General features: G+C 31.2%; 1 protein-coding gene across 3 annotated transcripts; it reads right to left on the reverse strand.

Annotated features, from left to right (window-relative positions):
- Positions 1-7,041: 7,041 nt before the first annotated feature.
- On the reverse strand, positions 7,042-12,603 carry LOC100810585 (type IV inositol polyphosphate 5-phosphatase 6). 3 transcript variants are annotated; one of them, XM_003556011.5, is made up of 14 exons: positions 12,364-12,603; positions 11,737-12,247; positions 11,484-11,571; positions 10,899-10,973; positions 10,709-10,793; positions 10,517-10,621; positions 9,752-10,430; positions 9,439-9,632; positions 9,140-9,248; positions 8,883-9,031; positions 8,455-8,687; positions 7,785-7,878; positions 7,508-7,697; positions 7,042-7,373 (listed from the first exon to the last, which is right to left on the reverse strand). In XM_003556011.5, the coding sequence occupies exons 2-11, from the start codon at positions 11,764-11,766 to the stop codon at positions 8,465-8,467; spliced, it is 1,737 nt and encodes a 578-aa protein (XP_003556059.1). In that variant the 5' UTR covers positions 11,767-12,247; positions 12,364-12,603; the 3' UTR covers positions 7,042-7,373; positions 7,508-7,697; positions 7,785-7,878; positions 8,455-8,464. The 3 variants fall into 3 exon arrangements, with proteins under 3 accessions (XP_003556059.1, XP_040869242.1, XP_040869243.1); XM_041013308.1 differs by having other exon boundaries at positions 8,362-8,687; XM_041013309.1 differs by lacking the exons at positions 11,737-12,247; positions 12,364-12,603 and having other exon boundaries at positions 10,709-10,780; positions 11,484-11,577.
- Positions 12,604-21,704: the final 9,101 nt, after the last annotated feature.

A 21,704-nucleotide genomic window follows, 5' to 3' on the forward strand; every position in this document is an offset into this window, starting at 1 on the left:
GTCCATAAGAAAAAATCATTTTTAAACACTTTTATTTGATTAAATATTTGTAAACTTGTAAAAAAATTAAAAATTAATTAAAATAACTTGATGAACATATATGTAATTTACTTTTATATAAACTTAAAAAACTTTATCCTATTTCTTTTTTTAAGATAATCTCTCATTCAAAATAAAAAAATACATTAAATAAATAAGATATTTTTATTAGTAGGAATTAAAAAAATATTATTTGAAATTTATAATAACTAACTTATCATTTTATCATGTTTAATCAACTGAACTATATGAATAAGATAGTATTAAAGGTGAAATTAAAAAGTTAAGATTTGTACATTTAATATCTGAACAAAATTAAAAGAGAACCAACAAGATCAAATGTGAGATATATATTTTGGATCCAGAGAAAAGTGAGAGAAGGCATAATATGTTACATGTGTACATTATCATAGATCGCAAAACACCAATTATGTATGGTTTAAATAAGTTTTTCATACCTGAAAAATAGGTCGTTTTTATATTACTAAAAATTCATTTTTTGGCAAATACCTTTCAGAAAAAAAATTTAGTTTCATTTTACTATTTTTCATTAGTTGTCTTCCGTTAAGTGATGATGTGATAGACAAAGTGTTATGTCATTATGTCCAATCACTGACACATTGATAACTGCTAAATTTGAGTTAATTTGACAGTCAATTTTAATTAAGAATGATAATAATTTTTTTACTTTATTGTTGTTTTTAATTAAATAATAAATAAATTAATATCTTTACAATTTTTTATTAGCAGAAGTTAAAAGAAGAAGATTTCAAATGCTTACGAGAAAAATTGTTCAAAAATTATAAATTTAAAGAGACTAAATATCTTCATTTAATAATAATAGGAGATCAAAATCACAAATTTAAAATTATAAGGAATTAAAATTACAATTTAGACTCTATTAAATAGGATTAGTGTGTTCATTATAATTTTCGAAAGTACTACAAACTACAATAAAGATGGAAAGAATTGCAAGTTCTTCAATCTTCATTCACAGTAGAAAATATTTAGTTAATTCTCCCAGACCCAGTGATTGCTACTCTATATATACATATCATATGTATGTTCTTTCAGTTTTCTTAGGATTTTTCTATGTAATTTCACTTACAAGATGCGGCAAGTGATCAGCGCAAGCATCAGATCAGCAACGGTTGCAGGACGATCACAAATTAAGTTCAAGTATCAAATCAATCTTACCAGTTGCATAATTCTTTTAATTTCTTATTGATTTGTACCACAACATGTAGATCATCTTATTCGGAACTTGCATCTAATCACCATGCGCAGCACTTACAACGGCTATTGGGTTCTGTATATTTGAATTGAAGCAATTAGGCCCGAAGCCTTGAATTTTGGTGTATATGACTCTTTTGACGTTGAATGATGGCTCCAAAATAAAAACAATTGTGTCATCATTATGTCATTTCACTCATTTGGTAATGTGAACTGTACATGCTGGGAAATGAAAGATAACAAGGTAGGTTCATGGCAAGCAATGACTGGGGTCTGCGTATACATAAAAATTCGGTTTTGTTAACCACTGTTACTAGGAGTACTGTATGTTATTTAAGGTGTATGGAGAGAAATTGAGAGAATGAAAACAAGTAGGTGGGAAAAGAATAAAATAGAAATAATTGAAAAATATGATGGAAATATTGATTGTTTAGTTTAAAAGAAATAAAGAAAATAAGATTATGAGGTTTTTAGTTTGAAAGAAACGGACAAAATTATTAATAAAAATATTATTTTATCCTTAAAAGTAATTTTCAGATTTTTGTTGTAGAAGTTTTTTTTTCAACACATACTGATTATCATTTATAACCTACAAGTAACATAACTATATATATATTACGTATCTATACATGATCGATTGTGTTAAAAATAATTGATTATGTATACTACGTCATGTTAAAAAGATAATTGTTTTGTTAAAGCTTTTCATTTTTAGGTCTTTTTTGTTTGAGTATAAAAATTTGTACTTAGAAACCAATTTTTTTTTTTTAAAAAAAATCTTCTCTACTTTGTTGATATCAAACAATCGAAGTTTACTTACACATATTTTATTTCTTTAAGGGTTTTATTACATAGATTAAAAAATATTTAATTTATACAAATTAATTATAGAAATAATGATAGATTATATTACTTATGTGTTGTTTTAAAAAAAATTATATTATTTCTATTAAGAAATAACATTAATGCTTTGCTATATTTTTTTTTCTTATCTCAAATAAAAGAAGGAAAAAATCGTGCCACAACCATCCTTTTTGTCATCAAAATCATTATCGTGATCATATCACTACCTATTGAACTAATAAAAATAACTAATAATTAAGAGTATTTTTTAAGAAAAAATATAATGCAAGAGACATTCTAAATTAATTCATATATAAAAAAGACAAAACTCTAATTGATTTTTTTTAAAGGACTAGAAAAAATAATTTGCAATAACAAAAATAAAGAGCATATCCCTGTTTGATATGTAATTTTTTTAGACTTTTTAAAATCACAAATCACCTCACTATTTTGTATCAATCTCTTGTGTTAATTAAATTAATATAAAAAAAACCAACAGTAGAGGTAACATATCCAATTCCAAAAATAAAAATGCAAACAAACAAACACAGTAATACTAGTCTTTTCACAAGTAGATAATTAAACTAATGAAAAAATTAATACTGTAATTAAGAAAATTTATGAGTAGCCTTTTGATTTAATAATAATATGTCTTAAATATATTTTTAGTTCATATAAAATTAGTGTGTTTTAATGTTAGTCCTTACAAATCACCTGGCTATTTTGTTTGATAAAAACTGTGAGTCAGAGGGCTGTAAATCACGTATTTAATTCTTAAACTTTAGAGAATCTTCATCTATCAGGGTAATTTAGTACTGCTTAACACTAGCTGAATAAATTGTCTCATACTAATCAAACTAACTTATAAACTTACCAATCACATTTCAAATTCAAGAAGAAAAAAAAACGGGTGCATTCCAGAACCCAAAAAGCGGGTACAAGAAGCACTAGTGGTGCAGGAAGAAACAGCAAAAAATTTGACGTGGGTTTATATCTTCAAGCCCAACTAGTTCCGCCTATTGGTTCTGCCCAAAATGTTGATGTGGGTTTATGTTACAATTACAAATCCTGTCAAACCAGCTGTCATTTCAAGTGTATAATTTAAAAATAATATTCCGAAGAAACAAGAATGCTTATTCGTCTTTCCAAAGAGAAACTTGCCCACTTTTAAGAAGAATGATCGTCAGTATCGAAAAAAATGAAAAATATTTCTTGATGAGTATATAAAAATGTTATGTAATGATTCGTGGAGAAATAGACATCTTGGGATTGAGAGATTAGGACGAAGCCCAATGAAACTGAACCCATTGGCTTATTAGTCTATTGGGCACGGAGGGACCCAAAGTACACTTGTGCTGTTACATTATCTCAAATTAGCCATATAGATGCCGTCCACCCAACAAAAAAAAGCCATATATACATGCCAATTGCCAAGTGACAACACATCAAACACGAGTTTTAATTATGGAACTATCTTGGTGTTGCCGAGAAAATCATAATGAATTTTAGACCGGTATCATGAAGATTATCACATGCCAACCAAGGTGGAACCCAGTAACTATGGTTGACTGTAAGTTTGTTTGCTAAGTATAAAGCCGTAATCAATGTACATTAACCTTAGAGATTAGTTATGAGAAGGTGGTAGTATCACTCTTGGAATAGTTACGATTTCACTTTTGGGTACACCATTTTCTTTCTTTTATCTTTTGTATTTCTCTAGATGTCAAGTAATATGTGAGGTGTTCACCCATCATTTTCCTTTCTACTTTGAGTTGGAAAAATATTTAAAACTAGTTTAAAAAAATTAAAATGTGATAGCATCAAACATCAAATACTTTCAATTTTCAATCAATCAAAATTTTTCCTGGAGTGAAGCAGGCCCTCACATCACATGTTCAAATATCTCAAGATACATTTCACGGACAATACACACACACGAGCAGAGAGAGAGTATTATTAGTTCAGGAAGATGAGACCTTCATTTGGCCTTTTATGGGGATTTTGTACTTCCATATAGCAAAAAATATTTGATCTAGGAGGAACCTGCCGACACCAAAAGATTATTGTGTTTAAATTTGTGTATACCCCAACAAGTTACATCATCTCAATTCTAATTTCAAATTAGTTTTCTTCTGTTTAGGACTTCAATTGAGTCTTGAATCACTCACCCCAGACTAGAAGTGTCAATTTTCATATGCGTGAAATTAACTTTCTGCTTTTTGAGTTATTCAACTAATTCATTCACAGTAACTAATTTAATCTTTCCGTGACCTCACTAATGGAAAATATAAGGGGTTCAATTCCTTTCTCCCTGCTATTAATTTGTCAATTAAAAACATGAATTCAACTTCCAATTTATTTAGATGAAAGTTAACATTAACAACTCACTGATAGAGTTCCTATAATTGTTAAATAGCACAAAGAAACATTTTACAGATTACCTGTCAACACTCTCTGCTTACATTATGATTTTTTGTGGGATAATGCAGACATTCTCTGAGTTGAGTTATAAACAATCATTTCTAGAAATAGTTGGATCAGAATTCACAGAGGAATAATGATTCCCAGCCATTATGAAGAACTGGAAATGCTGGTGTCAGCACACCAACTTGGTTAATTATGTCAACTGAGGCAAGAGGATGATGAACTTCAAACAAAAAAGGTGTGGTCCTAGAGACCTAAACAAGTCATAGGAATCATAAAATAGATCAAAAGAGAGTAATATAATGCAATGGATAATTGGATGGCAGAAGCAAAGGTCTAACAAAATTGTCATTGGTTGAAGCACTGTTGCAGGAGCATCAAGAAAAGTCATAGGACACCAATGTGCTTTAACAATTCATATGGCGTGCAAAATCTCTATCAGAACTCCAAAGATGAAATCCTTTGAAGTGGTTCCCCACTAGCAAGGCCAAAATCAGGGACTAGTTGGCATACAAACAAAACAAGGAACAAGGTCAAATGGAAGTAGAGACAAGCCTCTGTCATTATGCCGTTTTGCTTCTTCAACAACACATTTGATTAGTTGTGAAACTGGAACCGTAAAATGAAAATCCCATGAAACTTTTATTTTTATTTTTTTTTAACTCACGCATGTGATATTAATAGATAATCATTTCAGCTCTATTGCTGAAGGATGCGATATGGGAACAGGAAATATGATCACAAGATTTCACAAACCCACTTTTAAGCTAAAGGGAGTCAGGAATACAAAACAATCAGATATCAGTATGTGTTTGTATGAGTCTCAAAACTATTTCACTAAACACATAAACAAACAAAGCCTTAGAGTGTGTTTAGATTCTCGTTTGTGAGACCTGATCTGTGTCCAATTAGATGCTACCAAGAGTAGCTTATGCGTTTTTCTCTAAAAGTGAGGTGATTTTGCATAAATTATGTGTTTTGGGTTACCGTACTGTTAAATGTAACCCATGTTTTTTTTATCCAAGGGTGTTGTTACTTCTCTGTTTTATGCATTGGAACACGCAAACGGACGTTTGGTGCCTCTCAAACGATAATCCAAACATGTTCTATATATACTTACGTTGCCAACATGCTTCTAAAGACGAGTGTCTGAATTATGGTTAAGAAAGTCTCAAATTAAGGTTTAGACAAAAGCTTGTCTCTTCTATCTAACTTTTACTTAAACCATGGTTTGGAGATTGTCAACTCCAAAAAAACACTAAGTTTTGTTTTATGATCATTGACGTTTAATTGAAATTTTAGAGTAATAAAAAACAACCTTGACATTTAAATATACAAGTAATTGATATTTAATAGAAAAACATAGGTCTTTCATCTAAGAAATTAGGAATTAGAATATTATTTTTAAATTGTGATTGATATTAACGTTGGATTATAAGTTGAATATCATGTTTTAATGTAAAAAGAGTTTGATTCAGTGATATCTAACATTGACAATATTTATCATTTAAAATTCATATCGTTTTATTGGGTTGTTATTAAAAATCTCATAATTTATAGTTTTGTTTTGATTTATCTTTATTGTTAAATGTTATGTTCAAATCACCATTATTTATTTGTAATTTAGATAATAAAAATATGTGATATTTATTAATTATTGTACAACTCTTTGTCGAAACAATAATTCTTATTTATTAAATATTATTTGACAAGTTGATAGGCTTATCTATCTCAAGACATAAAACAAATACACTATTAGTTGTTGAATGCAACTTGATGAGATCAATAGATTTAGTAACAGCAGCAAACAATACGGCTGACTTTCTCCATATCCCATGATGTGAAAAGAATCATGTACTAAGCTACAGCTTGCACAGTCTCATCAGATTTTTCTACCACTATTACTACTATTATTATTGTCATGGAGCAATAGATTACTCACATGCGACGTGTTTTTCACTCGGCATTGAGACGAGTACAGTACTAAAAATTTTCAACCAAGTATATATTTGCATCTGAGTGACACATCTCCATGAAGTGACTCTCCAACAGCCACAGCGACAAAGACATTCAACCGTTGAGATCTCACGAAGGAATGAGTCAGACCCCAAATTCTTAATAGTCGACATGGGCAAAGATAAGCCACAAAATTTACATTCCCTTTTAAAACGGCATTATTACACAACTAACGATTTAGCATTAGTCTTTTTCTCCAACACCCTAGTTTTGAAATTTGTTGTTTCAACTTATTAGTGATCCTAAATGGATACACATACATAAAAACAGGTATAAGGTAAAAAAGTGGCTAAAGTCCACCAAGTCAAAAGTAAACAGCAATTGATGGGCATGTAAATAGCATCTTTCAATAGTACCCCGGATTAAAACCCCCAATATTCCTGCCAAACCCCGCAAAAACACTCTTTAGTTTTGTACTTTAATACTGTTCCACATCAGTGAAAAGACGAGCCACGGGAATGAATGTTGTAGAGTAGTACTATTTAATTTTGATGTCAAAACCAAGCCACCTTTATCGGTATAATTTTAATCATGGACTGATTAAGAGAGGCCCTGGAATTCTATCATGAACATCAATCTTTTTTTGTTTGTTCACATATTTTTCTCAATTACTTTGGCAATCACTATACATCAAAACACTCATTTTTTTCAGGATTAAAAAAATAAATAAATAAAAACTCATTTCTTCGCATTAAAAAAATGTTAGTGCCCAAGTGATTATTCTGACAAGCTTCCACCTTCATTCAGTCATCATAAATATTCTCCAAAAATAATTAAAAAATCCTGAATCAAAAAATCGTCTTCAATTCATCAACTTCCTGCACAAGGAAAAAGCATTGATCATTATTAATAAGCATACATTGGTAACTATAAATAAGCATATTTTTAACGAATTAACACCGATGTACATGCTTAATAATAATTTTTTATGCATAAAAAAATTATGTAGTACCTGATGACAATGAAGGACTGTTAATACTCAAATTGGGCTGAGACAATGGAAGGTTGTGTGTTTGTTAGTTGGGTATCAAACTATGCACATTACTGAAGCAAAAATGTGAATAGCTACCAAGATGATGATGTACTGTACTGATCATGTGTTAGGCAAAGCATGACTGTAGCCCAAAACTACAGATTATAAACTGACAAAGATAAAGTAAAGGTAAAATTAGACAAAGAAGCAGGCCAAAAGCAGCACAGAGAAAAGCATGAAAGAGAAGAAAATTAACCTTTTTGGGTATGTGGGAAATGGGTTGTCCCTATCTCCCTCCATGAATGAGTTTTCTTCAAAGTAATTCCAGCTTGGTAATGGGGGACCAATTGCTGAACAGTAATAGGTGGATGTAAGATTTCTAATTCAGGAGAAAAGAATAATTGTATTGACAATAAGAAAAGAACCAAAGGACTTCAAAGCAGAAAAAGATTTGAGATATATACTTTTCAGATTATTATTCTGTGAACATATTCTGTTTGTATTGACTTCCGAATTCATGAAATCAATTTGCATATCTAGTAAAGCAAGATACACCTAATGCCCAACATCATTTTAGTATATTCTTTTAGACTCTATGTTTTGATTGCACTAGCAGGTTCCACTCTATTATGTTCAACCCCATATATATCATTTACAGCTTCGGAATCTAGTACTTTTGGTCTAGCCAACAAGAAAATAAGAAAAAAGAAAAAGTTGAGGCCACCCTTTGGGCCAATGGGGCATGATCAGGTTTGCTAAGAGCCCTGCACGTGTTTTTTAGTTTTATCTATTTGTATGAACTTAAGAAGAAAAAAGAAAAATCACTCAGATACCTAAGTTCCACTATCTCACAACACAAGCATGATTGTGGAAGTGCATAAGGGATAGATAGTGTAACTGAATGTGAATGGATACGTATATCCAACCTTTCTTCCTTTAGAAAAAACTCAGCTCAGTGTATCCACCAGAATATGGCAGAAGTTCCTCCACCTCAATTCTGGAACGAGAACAACTCATAGTTTTCTTCAATCTGCCATGAGTTGACTCAACCTCAGCACAAAATATGCCATAAACAGGTCTGTGGTCTGAAAACTTTGATTCTCCGCGGACATATGATAACTGATGGAGACCTTCTCCGTACCACAAAATTCGGTCACACCTATGAAAGAAAAAATTCATATCAGCATAAGTAGCACAACTTGACAAAAATAAATCATAAACTATGAATGGTGCTTTATGCTTCGTTTTAGATCATCTAATTTTTTATCTTCATATCATTTTACTTCCTCTTTTAGCATTTATACTGAGTTTCTTCTAAATTCCTAGTAGGTGATGTGATAAATGATAATTTTACCAAGCTGGAGTTCTCCTTTTCTCTTTGGGGTGCATATCATCTCCAGCATATCTATCTGAATTAGTTGAATACTTGTAAGTTGGAGGAAAATATATCTTCCCTTCATTCCATCCCACAAACGCACGGCCTCTTTTCTGCTCTATTCTCAACTGCCAGGAATGTCAATAATTGAGACTCATTATGTCTATTTTACAGTGATAATACACTTGAAGTTAAGCAATAAACATGGAATTATTTATGAGGGTGAGCAGACATACTTGGTCATTCTCTAACAATGCTCTCCAGTTTTGCATCTCAACGAGTGCCTTAGCAGATCGGTAGGAGAGTGCAATCCGATAATTCAAATCTCCAAGCCATATAATTCGACTATATTAATGGAATCAAATTAAGAAAATGCAAAATTTCAGTTAATGGAAAGAAAAAACAATCATAGGGAAACAGAAGTGTGCATTCTACTTAAGACACAGGGAGAAGGTGATATATTAGCAAGGGGGCCTAAAATCACTTCACATTTTTTTAAATATTAAATCTTAGATGAATGTGAGCAGATTCTTACTCATGCTCGAGGATTGTCTGTGGAGAATTCTCATTGTCCACACCTTGAACACGAGGAAACCTTGTCTTTTTAAGAATCTCCATCACATCAGAATTTCTTCTTAGTTCATCACCTTCTTTCTGTCCTGAGGTTAAATGGCTACAGATAAAGCAAAAGCTAGTTTCATGCACAGACATACTAATTGAGATGGATCCCTGCAAATAAAAGCCAAAGTAACTCCTCTATTTAAGCCAATTTCAAGTAACAATCGTGGTTGCCATGAATTAATCTAAGGAAAAACAAAAATTGGAAATAAGACTGACTAAAAATTCACCTTATTTCCAAGATAACCCATCAATCCTCTGCCAACACAAGACACTTTCATATTTTGAACCTGATCCTTCAGTTCACTTCTCACCCATATGGTAAGATATATCCCCACCATTTGCTTACTTGCAACAAGGCAGTACCTTGAGTGTCCTGGTATGGCATATCCATCTTCATTAAAGGCAGGTCCAGCACCACCACAAGACATTGGTGAAAATAAGACTGTACTTGGTGAATCCCCAAGGCCATTGTCATCATCAGATGAACCCCATCTTGAGTAGTCACTTGCCCTGGAATAGTCACTAGGCCTATAACCCCATCTAAAACTGGGATCGAAGTCACTTGGCCTGTGACCAAAAATTACTCTATCACAGACACTGTATCTTCGATCTAGTCGTGGCTGCACAACTGAAGGATCATTGTCCATTCCCCAACCACTAGAAGTTGTCTGGAACGATCGCCTATGGAAGAAAGATGAGTTCTTCTGCCTGGCTGATCCCTCAAAATCTGCATTTAGCTCTACAACTGGTTGTGGTATGGGAGACGGTGTATAGCATCCACTACTTCCACTGGTGCCAGGAAGATTGTTTAAAGTCTTTCTGATGAGAGCCAACCATTTTTTGGCAGGGCCGTTGTCTTCTGCTCCCAAGATATTACCAGCATTCAAGGGAACTATCTCTTGAAATCTGGAAGAGACAAGTAGAAATATGTTACTGGTTACTATTAATGCTACTTTTGATTGAAGACAATGTTGACAAGTACCAATTCCTACCCAAGAACATAAATATCAGCCGGTGGTGAAGAATGAAGCCAATCATCTAAATTCAAGGTACTTGGTGGGGATCTTCCAGCTACATTCCATGTAGCTACGAAAATGCTGTTTACAGAGAAAAGGGACACTAATGAAAATCTGAACAACGCTCTTTTTTCCCATAAAGAAGGTAAAATCAGAGAAGCAGTATACCTATAATTCTGCACATCTATAATTCGAGGATGGTCAAGATTCATTCTTGCTCGCCTCACCTGATCTGCGCTCCTGCCAAACTTTTCTGTTTATTACAATGAAGATTTTGTGCGAAAAGTCAGAATTTTAAACAACACCAATATCTTTAAATGGACTTGGTTCAAGAAATGGAATGGGAGTAATTCTATACCTGTTTTGCTCTTTTTGATCGTGCATGGCTCTCTCTCAGAGAAGCTATTCCTACCTCTATATTCCGTGTCACCTCCTGAAGAAGGAAATCAATGTTGATGCATCAACCAAAAAAAACTATAGTAACTGATTTTATATCAGGAAAAAAAATGGAAGAAAAAAAACAAATGGATTTGATGGACATGTATTTCAGAGTTCAAAGTATGTATGCTTGCACTTTGTTTGGATGCCAAGAAATTGTAGCCACAAACAAAATTGGTGAGAACATAAAACTTCAGACAAAGACATCTTTGCCTCAGGAAAAGCTAATATAGTATTTGCATAGCTTAATCTTTTGCACTAGATAACAACTAAATTTGACAGAGCATGACGATTGATCCTAGGCTTCAATTTTCTTTCCAAATGATGTTACTAATCTACTTCCTTCGGTTTCTCCGGTGCCCAACTAGAACCTCAAATTGTTTAAGGCATCAGACTGGACAGTGCTATCATCACAAATCTCTCATGGGATTTAATTCTAGGCTTGTTGCTCCCTTAGAAAGTGATCACTAGTAGAAAGAGCTTTGGAGAAAACCAAGATACCAACCTCCATAAGCAACACCATTTTCTTGGGAATCCTCAGTCTTGCTTTTGATATTAAAGAACTTTCTGACCATTTTCTTTGACCATGAGAGCTTCATCAAGCAACAGAAAGACAAACAGTCAACAGCTTGCAATATGCAAACACCAACACACTCAAAATGTTGAATTTCATTCCCCTGGAAAAACAAAAGGAAAAAAAAAAACAAAACAAAAACGGAAACTGAATTCATCTTTGTATTAAAGGAAATTGGCAAAACCTTGCTTTTCTTGGAATTCTCATCTCTCATTTTTGCACACTTCTACTTCATACAGCTCCTCAAGCTCTCTGATATTTCTCTGCGGCTTAGAAGTATGCTTATATATCCAAAACTTCTCAGAATTTCAAAGAGCAAAATATCATTGCTTTGGAAACCCCTTCTCCAATCTCCACACTACCTATCTATGTTTCAGAGCTGAGAAACAAGACCAGGCTCATTTGCTGTTCTGTTTCTCAATTCCAGAGAAACACGAGAAGCTCAACAAAACAGAGCGAAATGCCTTAAGTGTTTTTGCTTGCTTTCCTCTTCTGGTGCTGCATGTGCTCTTGCCACACTAGTATAGTAGAAAGTGTAAGAACATGGAAGCAAACTCCGATAAATATGAAAGAAAGCGCCACCAACTCAAAGAGAGAGAGACAACACTTTAATGCGTGGAAGTGAGAAGAGATTCTGAAGTAGTAGAACAAGACAATGCAGCAGCAAGCATATAGAGAGAGAGACTCCTCGTTCTCTGCAACCACAGGAAACAAAACAAAGTATCGAATTTGAACAGAATAAAGCGCAGTAAAAGAGAGAGCATAGAAGAGCTTTATTAGTAGTATTAAATAACATTTTTTTAGTGACAACCTTAGCTCAAGACAAGGGGGCAACGGGCAGGTAGTTTTTTTTGCTTTAAGGCTTCTGCATAAAACGACCCGGTCAGCTCATCAAAGCTGCCCTTGGTCAGCAAAGCGAATAGAGGATGTGAACTGTTAACTGTTATGTGAGATCTAACACTATTCCTATGCCTGCACTCTTCTTCCAGTTTTTTGGTCTTCCAATTAAAGCAAAAGCAGTTAAAGAAAGAGAAGAAAAAAAAAAAAAAGAAGATAAAGGCCTTGTGTTGTGTATGTTATTATGTTATAGTATTGTATTCAATTATTGGACAAAGAATGTTTGGAAGAGAAAGTAATAGTAAACTGGTGTAGACGTGTGGTGTCATGGCTTATAACTTGTAAGCCCCTACAATAATGAAAACAAGCGTCTCATTTTTGGGCACGCGAATGAATCCTTTCAATTTCAAAAATTAATTTTTGTCTTTCTTAGATTTGATTTGCCATGTTATGTGACAAAGATATTTTATATGGAGCAATGTTGACGTTTGATTCCATAGGTGTAGTGCCACTGAATAATGGCGTGTTGCCAAGCAACTTTGAGGCCCTTTCGGCTCTGTCCTAGCTAGACTTGGAATGTCTTTGGATACAATGGCAACTCACCCAATTTTGTGGTGTTGTGGCTTCCTTTCTCCCCTTTCCCCTCGCGGTGTTCACTGGTCTTGTGATTATTAGACTTTCGAGTAAAAAAACCATTCATTAGGAGCTTCCAGTCTTCCATCACTCGGGGGTTTCACTTTATTGTTTCCTTTGATTTCCTAAGACCTTCATTAATCATACAAAACAGTACTAAAAGATTCGAATAAATCATATATCCTATTGAACCAATTAAGTTAAACCGACAATAATCAATATCTCTTTAAGAAAATTATACCAATTTCCAAAACAAAATTACCTTTTGGCTTTGGCTCCCTGGTTTGAATTCTTTTTTTTACCCATGTCTTTTTTTCTTATTCTTGAATCTCCTCTCGAATAATTATAATAGTTAGGAATTTTATTTTGGAATCTAAGACTAACAGATTTAAAATTGACTTTTTTTTATATTTTCTATAAAAGTCATATATAGAGTTATATCAGTTTTAAAAATTATCATGTCTCTTGAATAAGCTCGTCAAAGGTTGAGGCCATAGCCCCACTGGCCACCAATCTTTTTCCTTCTTTCACTAATTATTGGGCCTCTCAAGTATCTCTTATTAGTCAAAACTGTTTTGATATAAAATAGAAAATGTATTAAGTTGATACAGCAATACTGCAACTGAAGACATATTATTATTATTATCAAGGAAAAGGAGGCATTTCATCATCCAAGTCCACCCTACAAAATAAAAGGATGAAGTTTTTCTAAATTGAACTTATTTAGGAACTGCAAAAACTATGCGCTTTTAATTTAATTTAGTGCATATAGTGATATAAAGTCATTAAAATTTAAAGATGTGTAGACCTTGCTTATTATTATTATTATTTTACTTTTTAGATAAATTAACTTTAAAAAATCAGAAAAACATTACTAACTTAACTCCACTAACTCTAAGCATATCTGTATGTGTTAACTATAATAATTAAAAGCAGGTCCAATCCAAATAAAAATGGTTGAACTTTTCTGACATGAAGAAAGAAAAGTAAGGCCAAAACAAAATCAGCTGCTGCAGTGCAGCCTGCAAAAATAGACACGAGTAATAGGGTCAAAGGTATAACAAAACTCTCCACCACTAAGTTTGAATTGAATTTCTCAATTTCAGAATTTTGGGACTGATGCAAGAACAGTAATACTATGGTGGGAACAAATCAAACAAAATGGGTCTAATCAAATTCAAATCTGGGTAACAAATTATAAATAATGCGAAAGATGCATACAAGGTATAGGTCGTAGCAGACAGGAAAATTAAGGCAACTGGGGGAAGGCCATTTGCAATTCCCTGCCTTGTGAATTTCTCAAAGACATTAATAATGGGTAGACTCCCATAGTTATCAAATCAAGGTTATCTAATCAGAAAAGCATAATCTTATTTTATTAAAAGGTTATATAAATGGAAGGAAAAAAAAACAATATTTCGTGGGACATGCCAATACATAATCATGAACGGTAATACACTTCAATTTGTTTAGAAAAAATATATTATTTGTTTAGAAAAAAATATATTAGCAAGATACTCAATAAATATAAAATTATAACTTACTGGTGTATTTCTTTTGCAAAGTAAGTACTAGTACTATATTAGCAATATGCTCAAATATTTAGTTTTGTAATAAACTTCTGTATGGTAACATCATTTCAAGTAAATCTCAAAACAAATATTTGTCCTGTATGCAAACAATATAATGAAGTTTTGGTTAACTATTTTTTTTATTGGTAGAAATTAAAGATAATATTAAAGACTTACAATAAAATACATATCATGTTTAATCAATTAAATTAAATTAGACTGTTGTATTGATTAATCTAATTCTAATCTTACTTTGAGAGTATAATATAGGTGATGGCTCTGCTTTTGCTTTATGTAGGAATTGTGCAGCATGGTTATGTTTATGCATCGTTGAATGTGGCCTGTGGGTGAATGATTTAAGAGACAATAAGGAAGAGATTGAATAATCCAAATAAACTGGTAAAGGAGAGAATTGTTGCATTGATGAAAGAGAATTGGGGCATATATAGTAATTGCATATTTAAAGAGAAAAAAGAAGTGGTCCCGCATTTTAGAATGTGCGAACTCTTCACGATCAACTTCACCTATCTATCTTCCTTCTATCTTTGAGTATTGACAACCTAGAAGATGCAATAGCATCTTCATTATGGTATCTAACCATAACCAACGATTTTGGATTCAACGATGATATGATGAAAAGGGATATTTGGATGCGTGTTTTATTATATGTGTCAAAAGAGACAAAGCTATGAGATTTTTTTATTTAATTAATTTGAATAGGTTTAGTGAATTAACAGAAAAATATTATAGTTCAACTTTATGAAGTAAAACATTGTACACATATGTTCATTCTTTTTTTTTTTTATTTCGTTCAAACAAAGGCTCATGGCATTACAAGAGAAAAGAGAGGAAAATAATATAGTTGGAATACTGCTGACCAAAAAAAATATAGTTAGAATACATTGCATACAATGAAATTCAAATATTTATATCAACAGTTCGTTGATTTGAGTAAAATTAAAATTAATTTTTAAAATAAAGTTTTATATTCAAATTTTATGAATAAAAAAATATATAATTTTAAAAAAGAACATACTAAAGATCGTCAATTTAATTCTCTACTAGAGATTAATTATTAAAGTCAATATTATAAGACATAATTTTTCATCCATATGAATAAGATATTTCTAAATAATATTTTTAAGAATGATATTTCTAAAAATCTACACTATGCCCACATTTAATGTTATTTATGACTTTTTTTTATATAGAATATCTTATTATAAGAAAAAAAAATGTTCAAAGTATATAAAATTCCCTTCTTTATGATTATCCACTATTAATTTCGTACTACATGAATCATTCTCTTGAAAATGAAAATATGAAATATACCCACTTTACTTCATAGGTATAATTTGGTGTAATTAGTCTTTGTTGTTTAATTTTTCTCCCTTACAACAAAAAAAATAGAGACTTTTTTTTGGGAAAAAATCATTAAACAAATATGGAAAATTTTACAACCGTCTTAATTTTTCAAAAAATATTTATCATATTTTTGGAGTATTGAGATAGATATAAAAAAATATAGAATGGTCCTTATAAAGTTATAACAAATCGCCACGGCGCGCCACTAGCTATAGTTAATAGAACGTCCCTATAACAACTTTAAAAGTGCTAGCTGACTTGAATCGCCTGCTAAGAACTTTAAAGTTTGTTTCTAAAGCTTGCTTTAATTTGAGAGAAAATGAGTTATGCATTGAAATTGTAAAAAAAAATATCATTTAATCATAACTCATTATTATTATTTAGGATAAATTTATTAATTTTTAAAATAATTATTTTAAAATAATTTAAACATTAATTTATTATTAAATAACAATAAAAAATCATTTTACAATATCCATGCATAAACATTAAACTCTTAATTTTATTCTTCTAGATTTTTTTTCTTTCTCATTTCACTTTCCATGGTTAACCTACATCTATGATTAGCTCATTAATTGTTCTCACATGAATTTCATATTTCATCTGTTGAGAGTTGAATGAAAAAAAATTAAAGATTCCTGTTGTGGCCTTGTGGGTATATAATTCAAATTCAGTAAAAATATATGGTGAATTCGAAAGAGAGAAAAAAAACTACTGGTTTAAAACACCATGCAACAATTTTTTAATATATACCACATAATAATGAAAGAATTGAGAGATTTACAATAATATTTTCCAAGAGAGTACATCCTATTATAGCACAGTTATGGCTTTATGGCAACAAGTTCGTGTGGAAAATGACCATGACAACAAAAAGAAAAAGGCAAAAGATATATTACGCACATCTTGAAATTAAAGAGAGTATTTATATGATACAATTTTCTTTTCTACACATAAAGCAATCCAATGCGTACTATCATAAAGTGGTATCAAGGGGGACACCGTCCCGGAATATTCAGCAAAGACATGATGAGTATTACGAATCAATGCAATATTTTCACGTAAATATTGAACCCACGGTTTCTTGCATTTCCACCACTTTCTTATGTGTGCAAGTTTGAATTTAGCACTATGGGATACTCATTATTCAACAAGAAGAAGGAATGGGGAAGGGAAATAGAATAGGCACCTTGATAACGAAGGCGTTTGAGTCTTGGTGCTCGGAAAAATCCTTCGCCACAAGTTAATTAACCAAATAGTTGGAAAGCATTGAATGCTTGGAACTTGGGACCTTATGCATTCAATTCGTTGCACTCTCAGGTAGGTATCATTCATAACGGCCAAACACAAAGTCCATATATTGAATAATTGTAATCACAATGGGTAAGATTTCTATTTATGATACATACACACGTGTAAATATAACATATACCTAATGTCTAAAGTCTTAAATTAAACAAACAAAAACGTCAAACAGTGTTCTGAATAAACATTACTATCTCATCAATTCAAATTTGAAAAAATAGAACTATTTTTCAAAAATAAAAAGAAAATAAAGAAGTCAAGTAATACTTAACTGTAAGTGCTTTTATTTCTTTTTATAATTGCTCTTAAATTAGCTAATGTTATGAAATATTTATGTTAAAAATTAATGCAATTAAAATACAACGTTCAATAAGAATGAGCGTAGTGTTTTTTTTTATTTGTTTGCAGTTCAAATATCTCCAAAATAACATGCTTAAAAAATCCAACTATAACTATCAATTATGTTGAATCTTATTGGTAGAATAAACGTTTTGTTTAAAAATACTAATTTTGATAATAAATTTACGAAAAGAAGTACAAAGCATAAAAATTTTATATCTATATCACTACCTAATTGCGAGGAAGTTAAATTCATATATTTTAAACAGTTATAGTATACTATATATGATAATTAAATCTGAATTTGTAGATACTCGTTCTGAAATGTAACAATTCAACCCATACCAACCTCAAAGTATGTGATTGAATGTGTATTAGAATTTGGATTTTATTGTCAAAAAATTTATAATTATTAAAAAATTATAAATCAATTATTATAATAGTTAAATAATTTGAATTATAATAATACTAAATAATAAATCTGAAATTACACACTTCATTAAAAAATTAGTTCTGAAATTTCTTATTTTAAAGATTTTTTTGTTTATTAATTTCTATAAGTTATTTGAATTAAAATGTGGTCGATATACTCGATACATAGTTTTTTATAATTTATAATATAAAAGTAGATGCAGACAAAAATAAAATGCAAACAAAGATTTTGCAGCACAGAAATAAATAATTGTAACGTTTTTGCATTATACACTTTAGAAAATAGTTTATCCTTGATGGTTTTCCCGTTGACTAGTATCCTAATAAAGTCTAAGAGCACTAGTTTAAAAAAAATTAAAAAATTATAAGAAAATGTAAAAAAATATCATGAATATTACAATTTTATGTATATCAATAAAAAAAAATTACTTTAAGTCATTTAATCACATGGTTGATATTTGTCTCCTATGCATATCACTCCATTTATCTTTTTATGGTACTTTAATATAACATTTAAGAATGGTATGATTGTTGAAATATAAGGGTAAGTATAAGTTTGTCTTCAATGTATCTGATAAATAAATGATTGTTCAATTATACCTGTTTCCTGAATAGCAGCGGCAAAATTGAATGCCATTTTTATACGGCGTGAGGGTACACGTTTTCTTTTAATGAAGGTACACATTGTTATTGAATAAAATTATTAAAAAAGATGTATAGAATAATAGAGTGGACAGTATGCGCAGGGCATTGGGAAAGCAGAATCCAAAATTAGTATTGTGCATTCCTTAACAGAATTAAGTGTGATAGAGCGTCCTCTACGTAATCCATTTTATGATGTTTGTCACACAAATTCTTATACTGGAATGTCTTTCACATAAGTAATTGATTAATTTTATGGGCACCCAAAAGGTCAAAAAAAGAACTCCAAGAAGATCTGCTTCTTGCTTTTGCTTTTTGTTTCCCAAACCTCCCACCATGTAAAATCCGTTGCAAAATTATGTTTTACGAGGCAGTCAAAGAGATAATAAGCATTTGATTTTTTTCTTCTTTGTTGTTTTCTCCTACGCCTTCCGATTTGATTCCTTTCTTGCTTTTTCTGCTTTGAGAGAGACCCCATTGTGTGTTGTGTTTCCCTTTTTTCTTTCCTACCCTCAAGTTTTAATCTGTTTCATTTCATGAGGAATATTATGGGGCACTTTAGTTTTCAAAATGTGACAAAGCTTTCCTCACCGGTCTTTATCTTTTGCATTAAAGAAAAGAACCCCATACGTACACAAGCAAATTGTATGAGTATACCTCTGATGTAGACCCTCTCTGCCATAAACATTTGATCCTTGTTTTTCTTCCAAGGTTAAAGGAACAATCTACCTCTTATCTCTATTTTATCCTTTCGTTTTCTTTTTCCAGATTTTTAGGGTAAGCAAATAAAATCAAATCAAACTGCAGAAATGGTTGATTTAATAATTTATATAAATACAAAAGTACAAGTGCTGGAATGGTAATGATGTACAACTCCTCAATAGAATTTTCCTTTGATGATTACAAATATAAAAGGTAAAGAAATAATTGTCATAATTAGAAAAACATGGTTAAACCAAGTGGTGCAGTTTTTAGTCACTTTAATTGATATAATAATTCATCAGCATTCCCACTCTAAATATGCTTATAAGTCATTCTCCAGAACTATATTAGAGGTTAATTGGCATGGACTTCTTTTGTTAAAAAATTTATTCATCTACATGGTTGAACCAAGTGATGCATGGACTTCTGTAGTCACTTTCATTAATATAATTCATCAGCATTCCCACAACTTGAAAGGTTCAAAATTGAATTAACATGTACATACACTGCAAATTTCTTATTCTAGTAACCATTTTTTTTAAGTGAGTAATGCCACACTTCAACCCATTAGACAAAATGAAAACACATCTTTGCACACACTCTAGATCATATCACGCCACGCCAAAATCCATTCATTACTCCATTAGAAACAAGTCAACTTGTGCCACCACAAACTGTCAACCGTACATTTTTTATTATTATTATTAACTTAAAGTGAAAATTAAAAATACATTAAAGGAAACTATTTAATGACTAACAATTACTTGGATTATTTAATAAATACTAGAACAGAGTTAAATAAAACCCCTCTCATCCTTTATTTTTAGACTTTTAAAAAAGGTTTAATACACACATATTTTTATTTTAAAATAAATTCTTTTATTTTATTATTACTTTTACTATTAAAAAAAAAACTTAAGACAGAAATATGGATGAAAAACAATGCTTCTGCCAGTGTGCTTGTTTTCAACGACAAGACGTGCAATTGTTATTTTTTTTTTGGTTGGGAGGTGCTAATCTAAACACTCGTGCTACCCTGCATGTTTATGATTGTTGCCGTGTATCTAAATTAAGTCCTTCTTATAACAATTTTCCTTGAATTTTTTTTGTCAGAAAAAAAAAAAAACTTTCATTAAGATAGAGAATGTAGGGTACAAGCTAGGGTACCCAAACCTTACAAAACCTCAGGAACAAGGTGTTGATTTTGTATACAATAAATCCTCTATCCTATATATCCCAACCAAATCCTGTATAACAGAAACTTCTATATATATATATATATGCCTGTTAGGATACCTATTAAAAAACGTAAATAAAAGCCCATCCACTGGTAACGTGTTTTGTCACTGCATGCAAATATTTTTGCAATAAACTTTGCTTGAAATTAACCCAAATCTAGATAAAGAAGGAGAACTACTATATTGCATTAACAATTAGGTACTCAAAGATTTAATGCAGATATTTCTCTACAAATAAACATGCAAGTAGAACAATGGCTCACATAATCTTGAATGCATGATTGAACACTTAAAATCTAGGTACAACTGTACAAGTACATCGATACAATAATTCACCTCACCCGGGACACTTAGCTTTACTGGCTCCTTGATAGATACAGTTGCCTGCTGAAAGTTAGATACTAGATACATTATATATTACAAGTGTATGGACAAAATCAAATGGGTAAGCTTATATTTCAAAGCTTTAATTAAGTGGGAGGAAATATTCAACCCAAATTTATAAGAAGAATGTTGAAAACTCTATCCAAAACAAGATAAATCATCAACAAGCAAAAGAGATATACAGTAAAATTTCACATGATCTGTTAAATTCTTACGTATCAAATACTAGTCAAACATTAATTAATTAAACCGATGGCTAAGTAGTGGCCACATGGCCAATTATGTCAGTTTAGTTAACTAAAGCTTGCTAGCTTTGTCTATCCTAATCATATTGCTGGACCTGAAATAGCAATTTGCCTGATCCCACCTCAGCTGGTTGCTTTTCTCAAGTATTTGAATATACTTTTTAACAAGTGTTTTAAAATAAAAATTGAAATATTGTGGATGATAAACTTGTACACTATCTTTTCTCTAGATAATAAATGTCTGTAGGGTTGAGACAAATATGCAACTTTGTAGTTTGTACATAAATGTGAAAGCGGCAGTATGTCAAATACTTCCTATTCATCTCTGATATGATAAACTTGGAATAGAATAAAAACCACCTAAATTAATGTAAGCCTTTTCACTTCTTCGTGAATTAGAAAAGGGAGAGAAAATAAGAAAGGTGAAACAAAATATAAACGTGATACGCGATAAGATGT

The sequence above is a fragment of the Glycine max genome, chromosome 20, assembly GCF_000004515.6.
Source record: "Glycine max cultivar Williams 82 chromosome 20, Glycine_max_v4.0, whole genome shotgun sequence".
Taxonomy (NCBI): domain Eukaryota; kingdom Viridiplantae; phylum Streptophyta; class Magnoliopsida; order Fabales; family Fabaceae; genus Glycine; species Glycine max.

Coding starts and splice junctions, on each gene's coding strand:
- LOC100810585 (XM_003556011.5), bottom strand. CDS start 11,766: ATGAGAGATGAGAATTCCAAGAAAAGCAAG. Junction 9,633..9,751: donor TGGGTTATCTTGGAAATAAG/GTGAATTTTTAG, acceptor TTTTATTTGCAG/GGATCCATCTCAATTAGTAT. Junction 9,032..9,139: donor CATTGTTAGAGAATGACCAA/GTATGTCTGCTC, acceptor CATTCCTGGCAG/TTGAGAATAGAGCAGAAAAG.